This window comes from Ailuropoda melanoleuca, chromosome 1 (assembly GCF_002007445.2).
Source record: "Ailuropoda melanoleuca isolate Jingjing chromosome 1, ASM200744v2, whole genome shotgun sequence".
Lineage (NCBI taxonomy): Eukaryota > Metazoa > Chordata > Mammalia > Carnivora > Ursidae > Ailuropoda > Ailuropoda melanoleuca.
The window spans coordinates 43,494,486-43,519,366 of record NC_048218.1 but is presented as its reverse complement, the minus strand read 5'-3'; the positions used below and the strand labels follow the sequence as shown (position 1 = coordinate 43,519,366).

Sequence of the window (24,881 nt, the reverse complement as noted above, 5' to 3'; positions counted from 1 at the left end):
CCCGCCCCCAGCCGCCGCCCCGCCCGCTCGCGGCCGCGCGCAACAGGCCGAGCAGGGTGAGTGGAGCGGCCTCCGCCCGCTGTCCCGCGCTGCCGCCGTGGGGTCGTGAGCGCCCTCCCGGCGCCAGAGCGCGGGTGCGGGTGGGGTCTGGGGGGAGACCTGAGAGCCGAGCCTCGGGACTGCTGGCGGGCGCTGGTGCTTTCGGGACCGCTGACGCGCTCCATGATTCCGGGGACCGGGGCAGGGAGGACACGCCGGGTCTGTTGCTGCCCGGATGGAGGGGTAGGGTCACGAGTGACCTGGGCACCGAGAGGCCCCCGTGAGCCGCCGGTGGTCTGGAGACTGGGGACGAGCGCTCGGAAAGTTTGGGGGCTCGGTAGGGAGGGTGACGCTCGCGCTGGCCCTGGCGGCAGGCTGCCTGGGAGCGCGGCCTCCACGTGGGTTGTGCTTCTGGCGTCAGGTCGGGCCTCGGAGCCAAGCTTTACAGCTGCGGAGCCTGCAGCCCTCTTGTCCCGCCCTGACTTTAAAATTCCAGCTTCCACTTGCAGTTGCCTCAGCAAGTGTGACTAGCCTGGCAGCCCGACAGTGGGTTGTCCAACAGGTTAGTAGGGCCAGGTTGTTCCCTGTGTTTTCAGGAAGCAGGGGCCTGGGAGTCACAGGATGTGATTAGTCCACTAATTAACTGTAAATTTGGCGCCAGGCCATTGATTTCACTGGACTCGCGTTTAAGTGGAGGAGCTTGGTTTTCCCAGCCTCTGCCACAGTCTCTTGGATGGATGGTTTTGCCTCTTTGTCCTCATCCATTGTAACGTCGTGGGTCACCGAAATACGTAAATGTGGTATAATCTATTTTCTCTTTAAAATACGACTAAGGATAACTACCAGTCACAGCTTTAGGTCAACAGGAGAATCACTTTTCCTTTTGGATAAACATTTCTGTTGGGCAAAAAAAGAAACGTTTTAGGTTGGCCTAGGTAACCTCCTTACAGGTAATATTTCTGTCCTGTGTGTGCGTTTAATTGAGCAGAATTTGACTATCATCCTCTATGTGAATGAATCTAAAATTCCTGTACAGCATTTACTACGTTAATGCGGATTTCTAGGCCCCAGCTACCGGAAGTGCTAATCCGATAGGCTTGATATGGGGCCCAGAAATGTGCATGTGAAGTGCTCTTGGTGACTGCACTGTAAAATACTGCTGTGAAGATCATAAAGACACACCTCCCGCCCCTGGTTGGTGATCACCACTGAGAGCCAATGTGCCATTCAGCTCTGACAGTGCAGTCGAATACCCAAGCTATGGCTGCCGTCAGAATAATCCCCCCCCCCCCGAAAAAACTTTGTTTTCCCCAACACTGTTTTGTGTAAGGGTTTTGAGGATTTTTTTCTCTAAAACTGTCTACAAAAGATGGAAAAGGAAAATTCAGCAAAATTTCTTGGGGACCCATGTGCCACGTTCTGTGCTAGGCTCTGGGAATGAGCAGATAGCTGTTGCCCTCAGGAAGCTGGGATGACTTCTTTGTCCGTGAATATTACTACAGAAAAGAAGGTTAGGACACTCACAAATATAAAGGCTCTGTTTATATTTATTGGCTGTGGAATGGTTATCTGTATTGATTTTATTGTAGAGTTCATTCTTTAAAGTTGTTTTTTTAAATCTATGGACAGCTAGTAAAATATGATCTGAGTTTTGATTTAATCTTTTTATACTTTAATGTTTATAGTCAACTCAGATTGGAAAGATCTGCTTTTACTTTAAAAATTGAAATATAATTGATATATAACATTAGTTTCAGGTATATAACATGATTTGCTATTTGTATACATTAAGTGATACAAATTGCTTTTTTTTTTTTTTTTAAGATTTTTATTTATTTGAGACCGAGAGTGAGCAAGAGAGGAGAGAGCACAAGCCAGGGGAGAAGCAGAGGGAGAAGGAGGTGCAGGCTCCCCACTGAGCAGTGAGCTGGATGTGGGTTAGGGTTAGGTGAGCTGAAGGCAGCCGCTTAACCGACTGAGCCACCCAGGCGCCCCCCAATTGCTTTTTTAAAGCCTTTTTTCCTGTAGCTTTATAAAAATATTTACTCTAACTTCTGTCTGGGTGGTCTGTGAGGTTTATGGTCAGGCTTGTGTTGACTTTACTTTTTTAGACAAAGGTTTTCCTTGTTTAGTTACTATATTTTTTAGATTCTAAGATAGGTTTTTTTACTTTTTGCTTTTTTTGAAATTGTGATGCATCTTAAAATTTTTACATGTTTAATGTGGTAGGATATGCCATCTCATCTCCCCGCCACCCCCAAAGCTGTTAAAAAGAATGGTTGTCTTACAATATGGGTAGTGTGAGAATCAGAGAAATAGAGTATTTGCCCAGTAATCTCTAAGTCAGTTTCCAATTAACTGAGCCTCAAATCGTTTCAGTATGAACATAGAGAAACAAGAAATGATGTAACTTTTGGCAATATAAATAGTGAAATTTGTATTCTAACAAAAGCATTTGTTATGCAGTGCTGGGTTTATTTTATTAGTGATTGTAGATGGGAAAAATGCTTTATGTGATTTTATTTTTGACTTAAGTATTTTGTGCACTTTGTTTAACCACACTTCCTGGTGAGTGTGCTTATACTGTATTCTTAAATTGTGCTTAAAGAAAAGCCTTTCATTGGCATCTTCCTGTTGTCCATATCCCTTAAATAAATTTTAAACTGACCAATTGTGAGAGATAAGAGATGTATGGCCGAATATGAAATTACTTTTTCATTATAGCGTACCTTAATGATACAAACCTTCTGAAGCAATTTGACACTTTTTAAAAATTGGGGGCAATGTGTTGGGGTCTCTAAGACCAACCCTAGGTTCAGTGATTTGCTGGGACTCACCGCTGATTTATTATAGCAAAAGACTAGGTGCTTAATTGGCCTAGCAACTAGTTGTGACAATACGTGTGAAATGTTGCCAACCAGGGAAGCTCAGCAGACACCTCAGAACTCAGGGTTTTTATTGGGGGCTGACCACAATAGGCATCCTCTGCCTGGCACCAAGCCCCAACCCAAATTCCAGACTCCCAGAAGGAAAACAGGTGTTCATTATAAATCAGAGTGCACAAACAATTTAGGAACCATGAGTCACTCTTACCAGTTAAAGGTGGTGGGAATGCTTCCGAAATCTAAGTTCTCAGACAATAGCCATACACGGGGCCTTTCTAAGGATAGGCAGTAACTCTTCTGAACTAGCCATGCTCTTTACTGAATCTCTCTTCATATCTCCTTGTTTCTACACCACATCTGGGTTCCAAGTACTAGCAGTAGTTTGTCTCACTGAAGCCTTGATTCTTTAGTTGAAAAATCAAACTGGTCTGGGAAACTCAAGAGGAATAGGGAACATTTTCAGAAAATGTGACTTACGGATGACATATCCTCGAGGAAGGGAAGCTTGAGTCTGGAGCCTTAAACCACTCGGCCATCCTGACGGATGACATGTCCTAAAACACCTAAAACACCGGAAGTTTGTTTTTTTTTCTAAGCTTAAGCCCTTACTCCTCCAATGCGAGCTTTTAGTGTTGATTGGCTTTCCACCTCAGTTCCTGCATTTCCCTATCAAAAGCACTTGATCTGTTTATGGCTGCAAAGTTTAGAAGCTAAAATGAGGCCACCTAGAGTTGTATATTTTGATGTTTCCACTTCCTAAATTGTTCAATTTACATTTGAGTTGCATTCATTTATAAGTTAGTCGCAGTGTGTAACGTGTATTTCCAGGGTTCTTTCTTGCCAGACCAGACCACTAATTCTACTTAGTCCACAGTGTAGCTGAAATATACCTTAGTTATAGTAACAAAAGAGCAGAAAACTGTTCTTAGAATTCTGCTAGCCCTACAAAACAAAACCGTAACATCTATAAGTTACTGGACTCTGGGAAAAATTGTTTTTTTTATAAGCGTAATGGTTCTTAGTCTTTTTTGAGGGGTCAGGGACTCCTTTAAGAATCGGGTGAGATCAATGTGCCCACCCCCCCCCAAATATGTAGATATATATACACTTTGAAATAGAATCTTGCAGTTTCTGGAAATTCATGTAATTTGAAATACCATTCTTGAACCCCAGGTGAAGGACAGCTGCATTATAAGTGTGACAGTAGTTGTGGTTTGGGGGCAGTTCTGAGAGGCTCGGTGATGCTGGGGAGTGTCGCTCCGCTCCTCAGATGTGGTCCCTGGACCAGCAGCAGCATTGTTACCTGCGAGCTTGTTAGAAATGCAGAATCTCAGCCCTGCCTCAGATATAGACGCCCAGGTGATGAGCATGCGTGTTAAACTTGGGGGGAGCTCTGTGTCCAAAGTTACTGATGTTGGTATTTTATTTTGTCTTCTTTTAGTTTAAAAGTTAAAGGTTTTTACGGATGGGGTGTATCTATCTTTAGCTTTTACTTTGCAGCCTGTAACTCGTTTGGTTTTTTTAAATGGGCTGGGTTTCCGATAAAGTAGTAATTTTCAGCAATAAGCTGTGAATCAAAAGTGAGGAGGTTGATGTGGTGAGGAAGACTTGGGAGCAGGCAGCTTCTCGCTGCAGCCAGCAGGTGACGCCACTGGCCCAGGGCACGTTGGCCGCCTTCCTGAACAGCAGTTGGGGGTGGTGCTGTGCTGGGGAGCACCTGGCAGGGGGCCCCTGTTGGTAGTTCTCGAGGCAAGTGTTTGTAACTCAAGAGTACATCTAATTAAGTTTGGGACCTGGTGCTGACTGAAGGCAAATTCAGGATTTTCGATGGCTGTGTCACTGGCCACCGGCTGAAACTGTGACCAGGAACTGCCAGGATAACGGAACCATTCATTTGGGATCATTATAGCTCCTGGTAAACAAACAACGAATTTCACGACTTAGTGCTTATGTACAAGAAAAACATGCTTTCCTTTAGACGACTATGTAATCTGAGTGGGGTTTGAGGCTGAACCCTGTCTTGGAACACGTGGTGTTGGCTTGAGGCTCTGTCACATCCTGGAGGAGATGGCATTGACTTCAGGCTCTTGTGAAGGTGCAGTGGTCACACAAGCTGTGTGTGCGTGATCTGCTAACACGAACACTGGCACTCCTAGTAAACCTGACCACATGTGTGCTTTGTTCTTTGGTAGGTCCAGTTCCTCACTGCTTTGTCCTGAGGACAGAACGATGCCGAAGAAAGCAAAGCCCACAGGGAAGGGGAAGGAAGAGGGATCTGTTCCCTGTAAGCAGTTGAAGGTGGAGGCAGCTGGTGGACCCCCCTTCACTTTGAATTTTGAAAGCCCCAGTGACCTCTTTGAAAGTTTAATCTCACCCATCAAGACAGAGACTTTTTTCAGGGAATTCTGGGAGAAGAAGCCCCTTCTCATTCAGAGAAATGACCCTGCAGTGGCCACATATTACCAGTCCCTGTTCAGGCTGTCAGATCTGAAGAGTCTATGCAGCCGGGGTATGTACTATGGAAGAGACATAAATGTCTGCCGGTGTGTCAACGGGAAGAAGAAGGTTTTAAATAAAGATGGCAAAGTGCACTTCCTTCAGCTGAGAAAAGATTTCGATCAGAAAAGGGCAACAATTCAGTTTCACCAACCTCAGAGATTTAAGGTAACAGGTACTCCCCATTACAGAATCATTTTATGTGTTAAAGTGCTAACATTTGGCCACAGGTCAGCTCAGGGATGAACCTGTGATGAGAGCGTCCTGCCAGTTTGAGAAGAGGTACCACCTGTTTGCTCTTTAAATGCATTCCAAATTAGGAGGTCCTGTGTTATCTTTTGGCTAAACTGTTAGAGTCGCCCAACAACTCGGGGACATGATTGGGTGTCATCGCACTGCAAAAACTATATTGCACGTTAATAATCATTAATGTTTCCTATGGCTGTACTCATTGGCCAAATCTAGTGAATGCCTTTTCCTCTCTTGTCTGAAGGATCTTGAGCCTATTTGCGCTCTGGATAAGGTATAAGTACTCTTAGATATTTCAGTACAAGTCCTGACTCCAGAGAGTCCATCTCATGTAGTCGTAAGAAGTTGAAGTGTTCCTGGAATGCCCACCTTTTGGCCCAAACACCCAAAAAGAATTTATAAATAACTTGCCAGACCAAGTCATGATTTGAATTCAGGAAATATGGACACCACGGTGCTTCTCTCTGAGCTAGTCCTTGACTCCTTTCTTGGCTAGAAGCGGCACTTTTTAAAAAGGGGGGTTTTAGACACCTAATAACTATGAACATAAAAGGTCAGTGAAGTTAATTACATGTAATTTGGTCACAAACCAGTAGAAAGTTATTATCTGGCATATGTGTGGTGTCCTCAGTGGCTGTCATTTCTGTACTTTAGAATCACCTTGGGCTTTTTCCCTCCTCATCTGCATATTTCTCCTCTCTGATTCCAGGTGGCCAAGAATGTATTTCCTTTGCCTTGTTAACTCAGCTCTTGGCCAGGTTTATGAAAGTGGGAAGGATGAGCTTTCTCAGTCTAAACTCAGCCCCGGCTAGACTGGGATGCACCCTGCTTTTTCTCTTTCCACCACTTGAGAGACCTATAGGAGCTCACCCTCTTACAGTGTATGCTGGTTCTAAATAGTTTATTATGAGGAGGTTTAGTGTTGTGTGTGTGTTTAGGAATGTGCATATTAATATCAGGATAGAAAAAGTCTAGAGGCAGTTATCACTGGCTAGGTTGAGAGACTGTTAGAGTAGACAGTGCCTTGTTTATTGGGTTTCAGAATGTGCACAAGTTCTTATCTAGTTGGTCTGGAAGTGAATAGGAGGTAATCTGAGAGCCCTAAGTTGTTCCTTACCTTCTTTGGATAATCCATGTCAGAGGTCTAGGTGAGTTTACCAAATACACATGTGTTCACTTTTTGGACCTTCTTTTATTACTCTAATTATTATTTATTTGAGAGAGCATGTGCAGGGGGAAGAGTAGAGGAAGAGGGAGAGGCGAACTCTCTGTGGAGCGCTGAACCCAATCTCAGGAGCCTGAGATATGACCCAAGCCGAAGTCAGACGCTTAACTCACTGAGCCACCCAGGCACCCCACTTGGGAACCTTCTAACAGACATTCGAAATAGGGCATTCATTGTGGTCTCTATTTTACATGTGAAAAACTGGAGTTCAGAGATGTGACTTTTCCACAGCTGCTAAAAGAAGGACTCCTGACTCCAAATCTGAGGCATTTTCCTACCATACTTTTAAAGATGTTAATTGAAATGTAGCAGGGCTTTAGCATGTTTGTTTTTGCCTTTCGTTAGGTGCATCCATGGACTTCTGGTCTTAGCAGTTGCATTCAGTTTTGGTTTTTATAGGGAGGTCAGTGGAGAGGCGGTTGTACCCAGCCAGGGGAGAGGCTTCCACCTTCTGTTTTTACCGCTCTGGGGTCCTCCTTGGCATCTCCAGACATAGTTGGGAGTCCTTACTTAAAGCAGACAGGTTTTAAGAGCCTTGTTTGTGCCTAAGTCAATGTCGGTGAAGCAATAACACTTGTGTATTGCTTTGCAATTTAAATAAGTTTGCAGATAAGTTGTTTTATGCTGTTCCCAACAGACTTTTTGGGGGAGTCCTCCTTTTACGAATGAAGAAGATAAAGTCATTTAGTTTGTAACTACGACTTGGATTGAGGTGGTTTGACTTCATATCTCTTTTCTACTAGGCTATACTTGGCAGATTCAGAAGCTAAAGGTCCAGGAGAAATGGAAAAATTGTGCACCCTTATGGTCCTGAGATACTTCTCAGGCCCTCAGAAGGAGAAGCCCTGGTTTTCTAATGGTTCCAGTTACAGTGTAGATGTAATTACAGGGCCAGGTCCTGCTGGCCCCTCCTTGGTATAAACTAGGCTCTTTGGGAGCTCTCTTAACTCTTTGGAGCTATTCAGAAGCCATTAAATTATTCTTCCTCTGTTAAGTAGAACCCTTGATCTATAAATAGAGTAGCCCAGTAGTCTTTATAAAGATGTCTCCCAAAGCTTTTTTCATACTGACCTAATTCTTTCCCACTTGATACTTTTAATACTGTAGATCCTTTTTGAGTCAAATGATAGGATTGACTCCCAAGCTGGTTTACTCACCAAATTTTTAAAAATACATTTTAGTGTCTTTTGTGTGCCAGGCACCGTACATTCATATACTTGAGACTGAATGTCTTTAATATCTGTAAGTGTCCTTGTAGGTGACTTGTGTTTTCTTTAAGATGATTCCTAGAGAGGCAGTATAGGGCCAAGGCTGAAGGGCTCAAGCCAGGCCTCCTGGATTTATGTCCTGGCTCCATCATGTTTGTTTTAGCCGTGTGTTCTCATGCTTCGGTGTCCTCATCTGTGAACCGGACATTATGATATTGCTCCCCTTATGAGATGAGTTTTTGGGAGGGTTATATAATCAGTGTACGTAAAGCACTTAGAAACAAGCCTGGCAGAGAAGTGCGAATATCCACGTGGCCTAATTGCTGCCTCCCCTCTCTTCACCTGCTTGGGAAAATCAGCATTTATATTCTCTTCCTCTCTCTCTCTCACGGCTGTAGAACTCTCCCTGCACACCCCCCACTCCCACCCCTGCACAAAAAGCTTGTTCTTTAAGTCCTTCTCAGTTCAGTAAGGTGAACCAGGAACTAACTAACTGCCCAGCCGAAGCCCGGAGGGTTTTAGTCCCGTTCCCCTTGCAACAGCTGTCGTACTTCGTCCCTCACAGGCCGTCCCTGTGCTGCTTCCAGGGTGCGTGTCCACCTCCCCTTCTCCCCCACCTCCCTGCTCATCTCCCGCCTGCGCTGCTGCCTTAGCAGCTTACCGACCTATGTCTCTTGCTTTTCTCCAGGCCACTCTCCACACAGTGGCCAGACTGAGCTTTCAAAACTGTACATTAGATCGTGTCATTGCCCTGCTTAAATTCCTGCATGACTCCTGATTGCCTGCCTTGCCAGTTTCCCAGTTTTCTGTAGTGTTCTGCACTTGGATGGAAGATTCTTGAGGGAAGAGGTGTTGGCTCTTTCCCTGCTGAATTCTCAGGTATCTGGAACATAATTGTGTGCAGTAGAGACTTGCTAAGTGAATAAGAACATGTTCTTCCTCTTGTTTCTGATATATTTTTCACCTCTTTCCCTCCCTCCCTCCNATCCAGGAGAAGCTAGAATGCTACTTTGGCTCCTTGGTTGGCTCGAATGTATACATAACCCCTGCAGGATCCCAGGGCCTCCCACCCCATTATGACGATGTGGAGGTAAGTGGACGAAAATTGTTCTGCTCGGGGAAGGAGTCACTGCGAGCTTGGGTTAGATGTCAGGGTTCAGGTCGGCTCCCTGTCTTTCTTGCTGTGTGGTCCCAGAGATCTTGAGCCTACCTAGGTGTTGGGTCAGTTGAATCCTGCCAAAATGGTTTCCTGCTTTTCCTCAAAGGGGAGAGATGGTTTCTAGCCTTACTGATACAAAGAGCTACACATGCCTGTGAAACAGGTATTTATCGAATTTGTCTACAGAAAAGCATGATTAGTTTTTTCTTTAATTTTACAACATAAGGGTTTTAGTAAAGTGAGGTCACAAGTAATCCTTACATCTGCGTTCATTTTGTCCTTTTTCTGGAGCTGCCAAAAATAGATAATTTTTTCCATTTGTGAAAATCTTGGGGCAGCTTGAATGAAGGTCATGGTTTCACTTAAAGTGCTGGCACCTTGACAAGTGTGGATTGACTCCCATGTGCCTGCCAGACAAGTCAGCTCTTCGGCCTGGGTGTCCCTCTCTTCATTTTTATGCTGACGCAAGGTTAGGAACACAAAGTTCTTAGTAAAAAAGCCCCTTTTCGCCCCTTTGAAAGCAGTTTCATACCAATCCATTTCCCAAAAGTTTTTGTTTTTATTATTAATATTTTAAACAGAGCTTGAATTTATCTTTGGCTAAGTGAAGAATAAAAAACGTGAAGTTTTTCTGTCTGCCAAGGATGATATTCAGGATTTTAGACCCTGAGGAATATCCGAAACTTGGCTTTTCCGTCAGAGATTATGGGCTTTCAGCTGTCTGATAGAAGATTTAAAGGCAGGAGATGGCGGGATATCAAGAACCCAGTGAGGCTCTTTTACAGTGAAGAGAATGAATACCCTTCCAGTATCCGGGTTCACAATTACCTGTTTTTAAAAGTGAAAACCAGCAGTGGCAACTTTTAAGTGTAGGGTGAAATGCAGCACTGCTCTCTCATTTATATTTTTTATCTGAAATTTGTAATTCATCTAAGCCTTTGAGGGCTGATGCTCTAGAACCACTCTGCCTCACGATTGTCAGGAAGCTCGCTGACACTCCCGGGTCCTGTGCTCTCTGTAGGTCTTCGTCCTGCAGCTGGAAGGAGAGAAACACTGGCGTCTCTACCACCCCACTGTGCCCCTGGCACGGGAGTACAGCGTGGAGTCCGAGGACAGGATTGGGAGGCCGGCACACGAATTCACGCTGAAGGTACGGGACCTCTTTCACGGCTGCTGCTCCTGATGCGGGTTCAGGTTTGGGGTTTAGTGTGTGTGCGGTGGTCCCCGTGGGAATATATGCAAGCCCATGGGGTCAGGCTGGCTCTCACTTGTTAGCACCTGCAGCTTCTAAAGGAGACTTGGTGTTTGTACTTGTAGAATTGAGCTGAGGAAACAAGTTCATTTTCCAAACAACCTGTTTCCAGATATAATCCAAGTTCAACAGGAGTGGATTGTGAATTCATTGACCACCGACTCTAGAGTAGAAGTGGAAGGTTTGGCCTTGGGCAGCTTCACCAAATCTAAGACAGCTGTCGGGACCAGGCTGTAGCTTGCTTAGGCAGACACAGCCAGGGAAGCCTTAGTTTTTTTGTTGGAAAAATTCTAGCCTGACCCACTTTCCTCCTGATTGTACAATAGACTCTCTCTGCATGCCCCTTGCTTCTCCCTGTGTAGAGTCACCACAAGAGTAGTAATAATCTTTGTATGTAGTAATTAAGGAGTCTTCCTCCAGGAAGCCAGGTGGCTTGATCAGGATGACAGGTTCGCTGGCTTCTTGCTATAGAGAGTCTGTCTTTGAGCAGTTAGCCTGGATGGGATCACAGCCAATCCTTAACAGGTGAGATTGCTGAGAAAAAAATCTTAGAGGGGCAAGAATAGGTACATAATTCAACTTCATATGTGGAATTAAGATGTAACAGGCCAAATCATTCCAAAAATTCTACCAACCTGATATACTTGTGTATAGTTATCATTTTTGTGTTTCTTGTGTCTTGAACTTATAATTCGTTGTAATTACTCAATGTGTTATGGCCCTTTCTTGATTTTAAAAATTTTGCCTGCTTGCCTGTGACTGGGAGAAACAATCTCCCTTTTAGGATGTGTGTTTATATTACAGGAGATTTGAATAAATACAATAAAGGTACCCTTCATTTTTTTCTAAGTTCTTGGTCAGCGGTCAGCAAATTGTGGCCCATGGGCCAAAAACATGCCTTTCTGCCTGTTTTTGTAAATCAGGTTTACTGGAACACAGCCACCTCCATTCCTTATTTGCCATCTAGGTCTGCATTCACATTGCTCCTACCGACTTGGTTGGTTGCCACAGAGACCACGTGGCCCGCAGACCACATACTTGCTATGGAGCCCTTTACTGAAAGAGTTCACCAACTCTCCCTCTTGGTGAAGCATGTCTAATAGGCTCTTGGTTGATTATTTTTAGGCCAAAGATTAAGCTATCCATGGTCTCTGAGATCAGGGCTGAGTGACCTAGCCTGACCACTGGCTGCTTGCCATGCCCAAGGAGGTTGGTCTTCCTAGCGGTCTTCAGGTGCAGATGGTGTGGGTTCTGGGCAGTGGTGCTGGGAGACTGGGAGGAGATGGGGTGATGGCCATTAATCACACCCACCTTATCTCAGTTCATTAAGAGCAGCCCTGAGTCTCCTAGGAGCAGAAAGACCAGCATTGTCTACTGTGGGTTTTTTTCCAAGTTGCACGTCTGTAATACATGTGGGTTTTAAAGCAGTAAAGCTCTTCAAATGAAATCTTGCGTAAATGCCCAGTGTATGAAACAGAAAAGCTGAGTCACTCTGGGTGGAGTGGGCATGAAGGCCACAGTGAGGGTCACTAGAGCCAGGGTCTCGGGATTAAGACCCCTCCTGCAATGGAAACGCCACTCTGGTTTGGGGATCTGATACACGTGGGTCTGAATTCAGCTGCTGTCCCTTAAGAGCTGTGCATTCTTGGGCAAGTTATTTATCTCAGTCTTAGTTTCTCCTTTATGGAAAAGGAGATCATAATATTTACCTTGTAGGTTGTAAGAATTGAAAAGTATGTTTTGATGCCTCCTTTGAAATGCAGTTCCTTGGAAGAGATGGCTCTGTGTCAATATATTTATTGCTGCTTATCAAATTCCCACAAATTCAGTGGCTTAAAACAACACAGATTTATTAACTTATAGTTCTGTGGCTCAGCAGTCCAAAACGGATTTGGTTTCACTTGGCTGAAATCAGATGTTGGCAAGACTGAGTTCCTTCCAGGGGCTCTGGGGAAAAGTCCATTTCCATGCTTTTTCCAGCTTCCAGAGGCCTCCTACATTCCTTGGCTCACGGCCCTTCCTCCATCTGCAAAGCCAGCAACGTAGAGCCTAGTCTTTCTCCCACTGCCATCGCTGTGGGTCTCTCTTCCCGTTCCCTCTTCCACTTGTAATTACATTGTACCTGCCTGGTTAATCCGGAATAATTTCCCTGTCAGCAGCCTTAATTGGCCTCGTCCGTGTGCCCTAAATACTCATAGGTGCCTGGGGTTAGGACATAGACATCTTCAGGGACCCTGTCACCATGCCCGGTCTTCTCTCCCACTCTCAGGCATTCCTCCCAGCAGGTTTTCCTCCCCACCATTCCTCCAGCCATTCTCCCCAAGGTTACTGGGGACTCCACGTTGTCAAGTACAGTGCTTACCTCCGAGTTCCCATCTCAGCAGCCCCCCTGTCAGCCTCATTGGACACAGTGGGTTACTCCTGCTGCCTTCACTGGACTTCCGGGATGCCACCCTCCGTTGTTTCTCTTTCCCACCTACTGACTGTTCCTCTTGATTCTCCTTTGCTGTTTTGTCCTCAATCTTTGCATCTCTGAAAGTTAGGGTGCCAGGGCTTATTTCCTGGACCTCTTTCCTCAGTCACACCCCTTCCCATGGTTTTAAATTCCCTCTAGACTGACATATTTTTAGTGCTGTGTTCTGTCTCTAGTTCACCTCTCTAAACTCTAGACTCATATCCAGCTGCCTACTTGATGTCTCCACTAAAAAGGTAAAAGGTATTGCCAATTTAATATTCTGCAAAGCAGACTCCCATTTCCCACCCTGTCCCCAGCCTCCTTCCCTGTAAATTTCTTGCCATTTTCCTGCTTGTTCAGGACAAAACCCTTGGATGTGGGTCTATACAAAAGCCTCCTATTTGGTATCCCCATTGGAGACTTTTCTGACACAGCAACCATAATGATCCTTTTGAGATGCATTGAACCCTTTGCCCAGACCTCCAGTGGCTTTCTATTAAATCCAGAATAAAAGCCAAAGTCCTTAAAACAGCCCAGAAAGCCCTGTAATCTGGCCCCTCTGCTGCCTTCTTCACCTCCCATCATTTCCACCCTCATTACTCTCCTGCCACATTGACCAATGCTTTTCAAAGGTGCCAAGCACGTTTTCAACCTCAGGACCTTTGTACTGCTCTTCCCTCTGCCTGGAATCCTTTCTGCCCAGGTAGTCCCATGGCTGGGTTGCTCATTTCCTAAAGTCTCAACTGAAATGTCATGGTAGCAGAGTGAGGTTTCAGTTGCTCTTGTCTTGAATGAACTGCAAAAGGGCAGGTCTTATTTTGTTGAATGCTCTATCTCCAGTGCCTAGCGTGGTGCCTGGCTTGGGAGGAGGATCAAATGTTTATAGTATGAATAAATGAATGAATGAAGGTCTCGTTCAGAGGGGTGGTGCAGAGACACTCAGCAAGTGATAGCTATAATTGTGAGTAAAGCATTTGCCTGAAATAGTAATTTCCCTGTCAGTTTGGTGTCATTCAGGGTGAATGAGCCACCAAGATAGCTGTTATGAATATATTTAATTGTATATTGTTTCTTGCTTTAAGGAAAATCTTAACATTAAAAAAAGATTTTCTTTTTAATCTGCTATTTCTTGAGCTGCCCCTCCAGGGCCCATACTCTTAACCAGTGAGCCAGAGCAAGACTGCTTCCTGTGGTTGCAGGTTTTTGGGTTTTTCATCTGGGTGGGATTAGGGAGGATGTAGCTTCAGGAGTGATTTAGGAAGGATACTTCTGTCTGAATTTTGGGTCATTGCCTCCATTTTACAGGTGAAGGAACTGAGGCTTTGAGGGGTTCAGTAATTTCCTGGGGTCACTAACCAGTAAGTGGGAACGTCTGACTCTAAAGCTCCTGCTGTTTGCCACTGCACCATTTGAAGGGTGGGGAGGGAGGGTGCAGGCTTCCCAGGAGGTCACCTGCTTGATCCCTGGATTGCGGCGGGACAGTTTCAGGTGTACCTATTCTGAGCTTATGAATAAAGAAAGTGACTTCACATACTGAAACCCTCTCCAGGATTGGGGTTCACAGGCATGGTGAAGCTAGACTAGTGGGATCCCAGGAGCCCAGCATACAGACCACCTCAGGAATCGCAAAGTAGAAGGTTTCTAGAATGGAGAACTATTCTATTCTATTCTATGCTATGCTATGCTATGCTATGCTATGCTATGCTATGCTATGCCATGCCATGCCATGCCATGCCATGCCATGCCATGCCACGCCACGCCACGCCACGCCACGCCACCCCACCCCACCCCACCCTACCCCACCCCACCCCACCATTTTAGGAGAGCCTATTTTTGTCTCTTTAAGACACAGAGGATTAAAAGACTTCCTCCTTATTAATTCCCTTCTCCCATTTATTTTTCTTCCTTTAGCCGGGTGATTTCCTGTACTTCCCCAGAGGGACTATTCACCAAGCGGACACCCCTCCAGGGCTGGCCCACTCTACTCACGTGACCATCAGCACCTACCAGAACAAGTAAACACTCTCCTCCCAGCCTAGCATCCCAGGGAAGCTCAAGTTGTGGCCCATGGCAACTGCATTCAGAAGGGAGTGAGTGGGTTGGCCACTGCTGTCCTGCTTATCCAGCCTCAGGGGTTCGGGCTCCCTTGCTAACTTCTGATTCCTTTAGAGTCCTATCCATGCCATTGGCCCATCTGGGATTCCTCCTGGGAACGTCATGAACCTACTATATAGTACATTGGGAGTTGCCCAGTGAAGGCTCATAGTTCGGGAAGAAAGAACCACAGCTGTGGCGGTGTGTGAGTGATGCCAGGCTGGACTTGTAGTCTCTCTCTTTTTAACACTTCTTTATTGCAGTAAAATATTTATAACATAGAATATGCCACTTTAACCATTTTTAACTGTACAATTTGGTGACATTAATTATATTCACACCATTGTGCAACAATCACCACTGTTTCCAAAACATTTTCTTCACTCCACACAGAAACTCTGTATCCATTGAAACTTCCAGATCTCTTTTAAGGTTTCTACTTTTTATACAAGTTCATGAAATTTAGGAAAGGAAGTCTGGAACAGTGAGACCTAAAAGCACATGAGCTGAAAACAGTTCTAATTAAAACCGTGTTCCATTTTGGTGAGTGCTGCCTCACAGGGCCTGGGCGGCGGTGGCCTCCCTGTGCGTGGTTTCTCGTTCACACTGCCAGTCGTCAATGTCCTGCAGCATGCGGGCACCAGACCCTGTGCTGTTGCTGGGAATGCAGGCCTGGAACTGCACTTGCACTCTGAATGTGGTGGTAGGAGGGGAGACGGATCGGGAGTAGATAGCAGTGGGGTAACTCCCATCATGGCTTTGCCAAGGAGACTCCTAAGCAGCACAGACGAATGCACGGAGCCAAGATGGGGCGTCAGGGAAGGCTTCAGAAATGAACCCCCAGCTGAGTGAGTCTTCAAGGATGAGTCAGCAGAGGTGGGTCAGATGGTCAGTGTAGGAGAGGCATCCCAGTCCCAGTAGACAGCAGGTCCCCTCCTACCTTCAAAGCCATAACTTGCAAGACAAGTTAGTGAGCATTACTTTTGCTTCCTCATCTGGCTTTTCTGGGTGAAATGAACGCCTGTGTTGAAGAGGCTGACCAGAGGAACTAGCTGGAGCCTGGCCTACGGTTAGTGTAGTCCTTGCCCACAAGTAGGCCAAAGCTTGTGTTAGCTTCCTTTATGAAAAACGCTCTTCTCACTGTGGCTAGGTAGATTCCTTACATAGCCAGGAACAGAAAGTCACCAAGGCCAGCTCAAGAAGAGCAGGAAAAATTGAGGGAGTGGGGTAGTAAGAACTGGTGCAGGGCCCGCCTTGGGGAGGCTGGAACCTGTTCACAGTGGGTGCCAAGTAGCTCTGGGACTTGGCAGCCAGTTTGGCCCCAGAGTGTGCATGTAGCCTCTGGTATCCTGCCATTAATGTGACTCAGCTAATCCCCCTTTCTGTGATTCTCTGTCTTTTGCATTCACTTAATGCCCCCAACTGGTTTTCTAGGAAGTGGTTTTTCATGCACTTGTTTTCCTTCCTCACCTTCTTAATTTACTCATAACATTGACTCATCCATAAGCCATCATCAGTTACTTGTCTGACCTCCCTTTATCTCACTGGATCTAATAGCTTCTACTTCTGCTAAAACTATTTCCCAATCCCAAGAGTGAAGATCTGGTGGGCTGCCCCTGGGTCCCACCGGGGGGTGGTGCCTTTTCTGGGTAGCTGGGGAGGTGGACGGGCACCATGATGGATGAGTCTTAGGTCAGGCTCTGACCTGTGCCTTAATCAGTGGTGTTGGAGCTAGAATGGGACAACCAGGAACTCAGGAACCCTTACTCCCCAGAGATGTCCCTGTGCCGTGGTCCTGGTACCCCGGAAGGCACTGTGGCAGGTTGAGGATTTGGAGCCTTTTCCTAACCCCTCTCAAGGGTAGCATTGTTGGGAACGTTTGGGATCTGGGTGTGACAGCAGCAGGTTGATTTGGCTATTTTACCAAAGTGAACCCCTCAAGAGATATTAATCTCAAACTTTGGCCCAAGATCCACTCTGACTCTTGCAAGAACACAGAGCTCAGTTTAACTGCAATGGCATCTCTCCATGATCTTCTGCCACGTGATTTCACCTGTGACCCTGCACAAGAAGAGCTAATTTTTATGCTGGTAAAAGACCTGCAGGAGGTCATTCAGTCAGGTGTGAGGTTGGGTGTAACATTAAGTTGCAAAGTGTGAGGACACCAAATGGTAGGCATCTTAGGGAAAGTGTCGCTGATGTGACTTTTGTCCTTGGACACTTTTTCGGAATGGAAGCATAAAGGTGTTAATTTTGCTTACTGAGTGAGAAGCAAAAGTCATACTGTGAATTCCCATTTTTCACATAGCCAGCAATTTGAAATCTGCTGGTGACACAGAGAGAAAATTTTAAACAGCTAGAATATTTAAAGAGAGCAACCCCACAGAGCGTTTCTTACAGTGGCACACGTTTAGGAGCGAGCCAGTTGTAAAAGCTCCAGAGAAAGTACAGGTAATTGAACACTGATGCTCATCCCTAGATGTTATTTTTGGCTACTGGATTCTACCCTTCTAGCCCTGCTAGAGTTTAACGAGTTGTATATCGATTGTTTTGAAATTGTTGATGTTGGATATTTCACTGAGGAAGAGTGCCCCTCTTTTATAAGGGAAAAAGGAAAATGTAACGTGTAACAGTTCAGATAATTACACAGTCCAGGGATTTTGCTGTTACCCTAAATGTATTTCTTTTGGAATTTTTTTTTAAAGATTTTATTTATTTATTTGACAGAGACAGAGACAGCCAGCGAGAGAGGGAACACAAGCAGGGGGAGTGGGAGAGGAAGAAGCAGGCTCATAGTGGAAGAGCCTGATGTGGGGCTCGATCCCAGAACGCTGGGATCACGCCCTGAGCCGAAGGCAGACGCTTAACCGCTGTGCCACCCAAGAGCCCCTCTTTTGGAATTTTTGAACATAAACTATTTTTTAGGTCCTATGATGGTTAAAATTTCCTACAAAGCTCCTCTCATAGACACTTGTGTTACCATTGAAAACATTAAAAATAAATTGGGCCCTTGAAATTCCTACTTTACACCTGTATAGGATTGTGTGGTGTCTTTTAAGAGAAGTCGTGAATAAAGCCTGCCTTCCTACCTTTACCTTTCCACAGGTGTCTGGGAAAGTGTGATTGATGAAGGCCTTTAAGTTCTTTTTGTGCTGAGTAATATCAAATTAATAGAACACTCAGTGCCTGGAGAGTTGGAATGTAGTGTGTAGCTTTGGGATTGACTAGTAATCAGTGTTTTATGTATATTCTGTGGGTGTTGACTCTTCTTTCTTGCTGCATGTTTCAGTTCGTGGGGAGATTTCCTTTTGGACACCATTTCGGGGCTTGTATTTGACACCGCAAAGGAAGACCTGGAGTTTCGGGCTGGCATACCCCGGCAGCTGCTCCTGGTAAGGAGTAAAGGCTTGGGGGGGGTCAGGGGGACAGTGGCAGCCCAGGCCAGCAGAAGCTGTGGCCTGCCTCCTGGGGACCCCAGGATCCTTCTTCCTACCAGAGTCAAGTCTCCTCCTGGGCTGACTGCAGGGCTGCATGGTTTGCAGAGGACCGTGGCGCTGCACGTTATGTGGGACCCGAAGAGCCGAGGGTGTTGTGCAGACAACCCTCTTTCCATATGCCGCCGTGGCGGTAGCACTAAGTCACGTGGCCAGGAGAGCCATAGATTTGGCACACAGGCTCACGTAGGAGCGACCCGCTGGAGATGCTGGCTGCTTATGCCCCGTGTACCGCTCTGGAGACCAGGACCTGGGCGGGAAGTCCCGGTGGACTTTGGGCCAGGACTCACTTCTTTGTTTCCAGCAGGTAGACGCCACAGCTGTTGCAACGAGATTAAGTGCCTTTCTGAGGACCCTTGCTGACCGGCTGGAGGGCACCAAAGAGCTGCTTTCAGCTGACATGAAGAAGGATTTTGTTATGAACAGACTCCCCCCTTACTGTATGGGAGACCGAGCAGAGCTTTCAACGCCAGGTGGGATACTTTGAGCCTTTCCTGGATGGGCTCCTCTTTGGGCAGATGGAAAGTAAGCAGCATTTTAGAATTAAGGTGGACCTAGATCTATCTTTAGCGTGTTATGTTTGCATGAGACATGCTGTAGCTTAGGGATCCTGCATCTCACAAGTCCTTTGCAAAGAACTTGCATCCCAGCATGATGGGGAGAAAGCCCCATTGTGGGTAAGAAATATGTATATTTAGGGCACTCTGGTATTCACCATCTTCAGAAGTTTTAAGACCTTGAACACTGAAATAATTCCAACAACATTAACTCAGGGATGGGTAAAATGTTGCCATCAGCTGGTGAAATGTAAGAATGCCCAAGGTTGTCACTAATCTTCCCCCAGTCCAAAGTGATTATTTTGTGACCGGTTTAGGCTACAAATGACCTAACACTTCTGGATAGATGGTGATAGCAGACCATCAGTACAACACTCCTGCAGTGGGACAAGTGAATTTAGGACTTGTTGCAACAGGGAAGACCACACACTCTGCTGGGAGTTGTGGGGCGTCTCAGGGATCAAAGTGTTGGAAGGATTTATAGGATTTGGGCCTGAGTTAGGTGATTTTTCAGGAGGGCTAAGAAAGCAGGGCTTTGTTCTAGAATGGATGCTGTCAGAAAATAAGGAGTCTGACTGGGTCTCCTGTAGGCAGGAGTGAGATGAGGCTGAGGTTGCAATTAGTAAGGCAGGAGCAATCTCTCCAATCAGCAGGATAGGGACCATTTGGTCATTTTTGAGGTTTGGACAGTGTTCTTGCTTTTGCCAGAGTTCTGACATGTTGTTGGAGTGGTCTTGTTTTTGTCTTGCCCTCTCACAGAGTGGCCTTGTTGAACGTTGGTGTTCTGTGGAGTTGTCTGTGTTCTGCAGGAGAACACCGAGCCATGGCAGAGTGCCAGGCCAGCTCTCCGGCTGCTTTTCTCCTTCTCTGTCAAGTTGAGAGGATTATTTTTACTAAGGTTTATAAAAGTCTTCTTTCTCATGGTTGAGACCCACTGAAATAGACAATCTATCAGGTCGCCTTTAACACTGATTCTGCTTATAATTTTAGTTATCATCTTTGGGGGAAGTTTAGAATTTGTTTTTGCACCTATCCAAAATAGCAAATTTTTACCAGCGTTTATTTCAGTCTTTAGTAGAACAGTTTTCTGAATATCAGCTTATGGCACAGAATATCTTATCTGAACCCTTCCCTGTCTTAGCCGTTAGAGTCCGTAACGTTATGTTCCCTCAAGACACTTTCTTCAACCAGATGACCCTGTAAGACTAGTCTGTTTTTAGTGGCTACTTTTTTATGAAGTTAAATCCAACTTGGAAAAGACTGTTTTTTTTCCTGTGAGCTTTATTAGGTGGCTTTCATGACACTGTGCTTGACCTACATGGTTGGAGTCAGTTGCTAGGATTACACAACTAGTCACTGGTGAGATGGTGTGGTTTGAACTCAGGTAGTCCGTACTTCCGGGCTCCATGTGGAACCTGGGGAGCGAGTGTTGTGTGTAGAAGGCACGGCGGGGCTGTCTGTGGGACAGCTGCTCTGCTTGCATGGCATGGTTTAGATTTATCGAACGTACTTACCAACATCTGTTGTTACTTATCTGTTACACGTCTACACTGTAAGAATGAGCTCCATAAGGATGTGAACTATACTTTGGTATCATTATAAGCATGGGGTAAGTCAGTACTTGAGTTGGAAGGTACCCCACATTTGGATTTACCACACACAACTTTGAGCCTGGGTTTCCTCTAGTGAAGGCTTTCTCCCTCTGGGTCTTCTAGGTGGACCGTTACCAAGGTTGGACAGCACAGTGAGACTGCAGTTTAAAGACCACACCGTCCTCACAGTAGGGCCGGATCAGGATCAATCTGTGAGTATCCAGAGGGGAGGTTTCCTCTCCTCTCCGGACATTTCCATCACAGGCCTCAAGTTATCAAACTAACAAATGGCCCCTACGTTTCCCCTTTGGGCCTCCATCTGTTCTCCTTAGTGCCCTGACTTTACGTCAGAGGATGCCCAGATCTCACTATGCCCAAGATGCCTGCCTGTTGGGCATTTGAGGCTTGTCCTCATCCCCACAGACCCCTCCTTCATTTCCCTCATGGGGTGATGGACACCTGGTCTCTGCCTCCTGGTTCAGGCCATACTCCCCTTGCTCAGACAACTGCAGACCCTTCCTTGTTCACGCACCTCCCTGTACCTTGCCCAGTCTGTCATTATATATGGTTTTGTTGATGTTCTATCTTCTCCATGATCTGGAAGAAAATTATATTCCATAACCTTGCCACCTAGCCCCATGGTTCCTAAAACTGGCTTACTGGAAAATTTTAGAAGTTATAAAGTCCCAGGCTTCATCTGGTCTGGGTTAGAGCTTCTGTATTTACTAAAGCTCCCTGTACAATCCTAAGGACCTGGAGAACTATTCTGTACCCTGTGGCTTCACCGTCTTCCTTCTAGTCAGCTGTCTTGGGAGGTACTCTATGAATGGTTGGAGGGGCTGAGAGTCGGGGGCAGCTACATGTGTCCATAACCAGACTGTCGTGGCCGTCAGGGCCTGACCTGGAGAGGCCTGGTTTATAATATACCTAGAAAACCTCAAAAGTACACACTCTCTTCTATTTCTCTCTAAAAAAAAAAAAATCCTAGTAATCATTACCTAAGAGGTGACAAGGACTGAGTGAGGGTTCTCACTCAGGGTCACTTATAGGAAGGATGGACAGGGGAAGTTTTGATAGATCCCACAGTTGGTATTTCTCAAGAGGTAATATTCACTCCATGGTGGTCATAAATTTCCAGCTTATAACTGGGAATGAATGTCATATATGGATATGCCCAGTGCTGGCTGGGCTAAATGAAACTTGAGTGTTTCATTGATAAGCTGATATGTAAGTGGTTGCTTTTTCATTAAGTCATGTTTCTGATGTTGCTCTACGAGCTACACTATTTAAAAAAAAAAAAGACCAGTGCCTATCTGCTATATACAAATAGTAATCTGAGGGATATAGTTTGTGTGTATATATATCCTAACTTTGTGCCACAAAGATTCTTCGTGTTGGACCTCGTATTGACCTCAATATTGTGTTGTTGACAACTTAACTCTTACCTTTTAAGGATGAAACTCAGGAAAAGATGGTTTACATCTATCATTCCTTGAAGAATAGGAGAGAGACACACATGATGGGAAATGAGGACACAGAGGTCTGTTCCAACCTAAAATGTCTTTCTTGTGATTTGATGATGGCTGGGAAGAATGTGTTACCTTTGATTTATGGGTGATGTGCTTTCTTATGACTGCAGCATGGGCCTAATGTTTCACACAATTGCCAGAGCCCTTGCACGGGGATGATTAAGTCAGACAGTTCTGTGATAAACGTACACATACACCAGTTTTAAAAGCTACAAGCGGGGGCCTGTAGCCTTGTAGGAAATGTGTCATGTAATACAAATGAAGCATTTCAAACGACTAATTTCTTAGGATAGAAACTAGGAGACCTTTCGTGAAGTCTTAAGTTTTTATATGGGAATTGGCAAATTCTGTAAGTTATCTAGTTGTAAGGGTATCAGAAATACTGAGAACTGTATACGTTTTTAGGAAAATACCACTTAAGTATTTTTTATCTGACTAAATGTATCCTTTTTCAGTCCCATGGGCTTCGCTTTCCTTTATCACATTTGGATGCACTGAAGCAAATTTGGGGCCACTCAGCGATTCCTGTCAAGGACCTGAGACTGACTACAAATGAGGAGAAGGAAAACCTGGTGTTATCCCTCTGGACAGAATGCTTAATCCAGGTACTCTAGTGCCTTTCCAGAATCAGGGTGTACCGTCTCACAGACACACACATGCGGAAGGAAGAGCAACGATTCATGTGTTGCTTTGAGTCAGCTGACTGGGAACGGTCCTACAACAGCTTTCCTTACCTGTGTTTCTAACAACACGACCCTACCTGTTTCTGGGAGTTAGGCACACGGAAGAAAGAATGGCCAATTAAGTGTCTCAGAAAGTAACAAAATCATACTTTTGACAAACTCATTTAATCCAGTGTGGTAGAAAAGGCACAACTCCAATAAATGTATCTTTGAAATTTAAATGTCGTTACCTGGCTTTGTCTTTGTTCTTTGGAAGAAACAACTTCTTTAAAGAGCCTCATCATTGGCTCTACAAAAATCTTTTAAACAATTAACACACAAAAAAATTTAAATTGGTTTTTTACAATGAAAATATACATACTTTTGTGTATACACAACCCCCTCCCCCCCATTAGAATAAAGTTACCCCGATAACATAAGTTTCATTAAATACTGCCACACTAATGAGAGGCGCTCACATCTATGCGCACACGCGAGTTTTACAGATGCTGCTTCAGAGATGACAAAGAGCCTGAGACTGAAGGAAGAAAATTCAGTATTTACACGGAAAGACCAAGTCTCTATAAAAAATGCTCAAAATAGTGGGTCTTTGTGTTTAAACAATTCACTGTTATTTTACATTCTAAAGTGCTTAGAGGTTGATATTTAAAAATATCATTGGAGTGTTTAATCTTTCTATATAAAAATAGAGGAGCAGACAGTTTTCTGCTTTCTGGTAAAAGTTTGGGATGACGGGAACAGTTGTCTCAACTTAAATTTAAAACCAACTCAGAAAGGAAAAATAACTTAAAAATTATAAAATTTTTAAAGGTGGTAATGATTACTTAATATTCTACCTGATTTTGCTTAAAAATGGAAATTAAAAACTGAGTTTTCAGCCATTTCATTAAGTAAAATAGTCAAGGCTCGAATACTACTTGGTTTTAAACATTTGAAATTTCCCTTTACTACTTCAGGCAGACAAAGAATAATTTGACTAAACACTCCTTGAGGGCGGATCAGGCAAAATCTCAGGTGAGGACTCAGCACCAGGACAGGTGACCACTGGCTTAGAGTCTTGTCACCCGGGAGGGCGTCTGTTACTAAAGAGAGCAAGGATGGTCACCAGTTATTTGTGCTTTTTTAGTTTGGCCACAGAAAATATGCCAGTACTCAAGCCTTTTTCTCTAACAAAGCCGAGGTCCTTCCCTGGGGTCAGTTACAAGTATGAATATGTACGGTGCTTCAGTTATAAAAGCCTCAGTAGAGAAGAACCTTTAAGGCTTATCTAATACAGCAGCTTAATAGGAAGGTTTATTAAATATGTTTTCAGGCATTGCTAAAAAAATTCTTCTTGCAAAAGGATGACTTGACCTAAAGGAATTTGTTTCCCTGTGCTTAGCACTCACACACCCATCTCCTAGGATATTAACAGCTAATACAGGCTGACAGAGTCACCAGTGTCCTGTAATGGCTACCAGGAATAGGACCGAAGTCTGGCAGATAGGAGAGCGAACACACTTGAGGGACTTGCTCACCAAAAAACTGGAGACCAAGCAGGACTAGAACCTTTCGCAGATATCAGAACGTGCTTTTTACAGGAACACGAAACAACTGGCAAGAATACTTGAATGTTTCCATGGTTAAGAGCAATGGTCTTGGAAGCTGGGAGAAAACTTCATTCTGCTCAGTGATGCAGGAGCGTGAGGACAAGTAGCTTCCTTTCCAAGGGACATGAGGTTCCTTCTTTGCTCTTTCTAGAGATGCTGCAGATTCTCTCACAGTATTTCAATGTCCCATTTCTGTGTTTCTTCTCCCTCCAGGGGTTGATTTACAATTACATGAGTCTTGTCATAATAATTTCCTCCTAAAATAGGAATTCCAAAAGAAAAGATTATTTGTTCAGCCCACTGTGTGGCGGATTAAGACTTCATTTCCAAAGCAGCCTGAAGTGGGAAGCTGAGTTTAAGTAAGCTTAGCTATGA

At 44.9% G+C, this 24,881-nt stretch overlaps 2 protein-coding genes across 5 annotated transcripts in view; one reads left to right on the top strand and one right to left on the bottom strand.

The window, feature by feature from the left end:
• Positions 1-17: 17 nt before the first annotated feature.
• Positions 18-23,134, top strand: RIOX2 (ribosomal oxygenase 2). 4 transcript variants are annotated; one of them, XM_034657156.1, is made up of 12 exons: positions 18-56; positions 5,117-5,588; positions 6,446-6,455; positions 6,580-6,584; positions 9,088-9,192; positions 10,283-10,411; positions 14,880-14,983; positions 18,352-18,454; positions 18,861-19,029; positions 20,829-20,917; positions 22,159-22,245; positions 22,690-23,134. In XM_034657156.1, the coding sequence occupies exons 2-12, from the start codon at positions 5,154-5,156 to the stop codon at positions 22,846-22,848; spliced, it is 1,395 nt and encodes a 464-aa protein (XP_034513047.1). In that variant the 5' UTR covers positions 18-56; positions 5,117-5,153; the 3' UTR covers positions 22,849-23,134. The 4 variants fall into 4 exon arrangements, with proteins under 4 accessions (XP_034513047.1, XP_034513043.1, XP_034513039.1 ...); XM_034657152.1 differs by lacking the exon at positions 18-56 and adding an exon at positions 63-282 and having other exon boundaries at positions 18,864-19,029; XM_034657148.1 differs by lacking the exon at positions 18-56 and adding an exon at positions 63-282.
• Positions 23,064-24,881, bottom strand: part of CRYBG3 (crystallin beta-gamma domain containing 3) — a 105,395-nt gene continuing 103,577 nt past the window's right edge. Inside the window, exon 22 of the mRNA XM_034657147.1 lies at positions 23,064-24,763. Within this exon, the coding sequence (XP_034513038.1) occupies positions 24,675-24,763 (89 nt within the window). The 3' untranslated portion in view covers positions 23,064-24,674. The remainder of the gene's footprint in view (positions 24,764-24,881) is intronic.